Source organism: Eriocheir sinensis, chromosome 69 (genome assembly GCF_024679095.1).
Source record: "Eriocheir sinensis breed Jianghai 21 chromosome 69, ASM2467909v1, whole genome shotgun sequence".
Taxonomy (NCBI): Eukaryota; Metazoa; Arthropoda; class Malacostraca; order Decapoda; family Varunidae; genus Eriocheir; species Eriocheir sinensis.
In genome coordinates this window covers 7,646,122-7,648,621 of record NC_066577.1, presented here as the reverse complement: position 1 = coordinate 7,648,621, position 2,500 = coordinate 7,646,122, and the positions used below count along the sequence as shown (strand labels likewise).

General features: G+C 54.4%; 1 protein-coding gene across 1 annotated transcript in view; it reads left to right on the top strand.

Moving 5' to 3' along the window:
* The window catches only part of LOC126988594 (multiple epidermal growth factor-like domains protein 8), a 17,282-nt gene that overhangs the window by 923 nt on the left and 13,859 nt on the right, over nucleotides 1-2,500 (top strand). The window contains exons 2-3 of the mRNA XM_050846937.1: nucleotides 405-638; nucleotides 919-1,788. Of these exons, the coding sequence (XP_050702894.1) occupies nucleotides 405-638; nucleotides 919-1,788 (1,104 nt within the window). The remainder of the gene's footprint in view (nucleotides 1-404; nucleotides 639-918; nucleotides 1,789-2,500) is intronic.

Genomic DNA, 2,500 nt, shown 5'->3' with positions numbered 1-2,500 from the left:
TCCTGTTTTGGAGGCGTGGAGTGATTCTCAAGAGTTACCCTTCTGACAGGGGGCACATCTCCCTGCCAGGCCCCCCTGCTATATCCTATTTTGGAGGCGTGGAGTGATTCTCAATAGTTACCCTTCTGACAGGGGGCACATCTCCCTGCCAGGCCCCCCTGCTATATCCTATTTTGGAGGCGTGGAGTGATTCTCAAGAGTTACCCTTCTGACAGGGGGCACATCTCCCTGTCAGGCCCCCCTGCTATATCCCTCCTGGCAGGGTTGGCAGCAATGGTGTGTTGGTCAGGCAGGCTGTCCAGCACCCTGCCCTCCCTCTGCCTCCCTCTCCGCCCCCTCCCTCCACATCTTCCTTCCCCTTCCACCTTGGCCCCCCCCCCCCAGTACATCTTCTTCCCCCCCAGCGCGTCGGCCGGGGCAGTACATCACGCTGAACATCACGGGGCTTGAGACGGAGTGTTCCTACGACCACCTCTACGTACATGACGGGGCAGACTTTGACGCCCCGCTTCTTGGGGTCTTCTCGGGGAACACGCCCCCGCCCCCCGTCACCGCCAGCTCCGGGGCCATGCTGATAATGCTGTATTCTGACACTAACTATGCCCTGGACGGCTTCGAGGCGACGTACTGGGTGACTGGTGAGTATGGGGGAGGCTTGGGGCTGGCTGGGTGTGATTCTAGAGTTTTTATTTTGTTTTATTTTTTATTTTATTTTTTGCATTTTTTTTGTGTTTAGACGAGAAAATGTTTTTTTTTTTATATTATTATTATTATTATTTTTTTTTTTGTGAGTGTGTGTGTGTGTGTGTGTGTGTGTGTGTGTGTGTGTGTGTGTGTGTTAATGTATATGAACTAATACTCTCTCTCTCTCTCTCTCTCTCTCTCTCTCTCTCTCTCTCTCTCTCTCTCGCCCCACAGACTGCCCCCTGAACTGCTCGGGGCGGGGGGAGTGCCAGGCGGGGCAATGTCAGTGTGAGGAGCTGTACACAGGCCCCGGATGTGAGTTCGAGCATTGCCCCGAAAACTGCGGACTGGGGCAGATGCGGGGCCACTGCTGGAAAGAGAAGCTCCCGCCCCGCCCCAACGAGCCCCGACTTGCCCCGTACTGCATGTGCTCCGACGGGTATTTCGGGGACGGCTGCTCGCTGTACTCCGGGGATGACAATGGCGGGGCGTGGCACTGGCTCTGGCGCGGGGCATCTCCAGGGGTGCCCCGGACGAGCCATGGCGGGGTGTATTTGCCCCGGAATGATCGGTTATATATTTTCGGGGGCTATGACCTTAACAATGTCCTCGGTGACCTGACCTTTTTTGACCTCCGGGAAAGCTTATGGGTCAATGTGGGTGACCCGGATGATGAGGCTCTGCTCACCCGACGGATGGCCGCTACACAGATGGCCAGACTCCGCGCCCCGTCCATCGGCCCCGATCACGACCCCGCCCCGCCCCCACCCCCGGCCAACACCTCGCCCCGGTTCAAGTTCTCCGTCACGGGGAACTCCACCGTCAGCGTGAAGGCCAAATCCGGGGCGGAGGATGAGGCGTCCGGGGTGAGCTTCGGGGCGGTTCCGGGGCGTGCGAGACGAACGCCCCGCCCCGTGGAGGACTCGGTGCCGGGGCGGGTCAGGAGGATGATTCGCCCCGGGGAGGAGGATGCGGAGGAGGTGGAGGTGGGGCGGGGCGGGGCGTCGGCGGGGCAGAGGTCACTGACGCCCCGCGCTCGCTATGGGCATGTGATGGAGCGGTATGGTGACCACTTCGTGCTGTACGGGGGCAAGCTGACCTCAGGTGGGTACGGGGCGGGGCGGGGCGGGGGGAAGGGGGTAGGTTAGTGAACTACTTATAAGGCATTGAATCCTCTTATCTAAGGTATCCAATCCTATCATTATAAGGTATCCAATCCCTTTTAATCCCAATCTAAACCCAAGCACTACATAATCCCATCACCTAATCCTACATTGAACCCTTTGATCCTATGTACAAACCCCTGATCCTCCTATAGGGCATTGAATCCTATTGTATAAGGTATCCAATCCCTTTTAATCCCAATCTAAACCCAATCACTGTACTTTAACCCGTCACCTAATCCTATATTGAACCCTTTGATCCTATGTACAACCCCCTGATCCTTCTATAAGGTATTGAATCCTATCTATAAGGCATTAAACCCTACTATAAGCTATTGAATCCTATTACCCTTCTATCCAAACCCAATCCCAGGCCCTAATCCTGTTTAGAACCCCCTGATCCTTCTTTAAGACACTGAATCCTAAATATAAGGGATTCAACCCTCCTATAAGGTATCCAATCCTATTATCCTTTTTCCGAACCCAATCCCAGGCCAAATCTACTTCTTAACCCATTCCCTAATCCTATATAGAACCCTCTGATACTCCTTTAAGACAGTGAATCCTAAATATAAGGGATTCAACCCTCCTATAAGGTATCCAATCCTATTATCCTTTATCCGAACCCAATCCCAGGCCAAATCTACTACTTA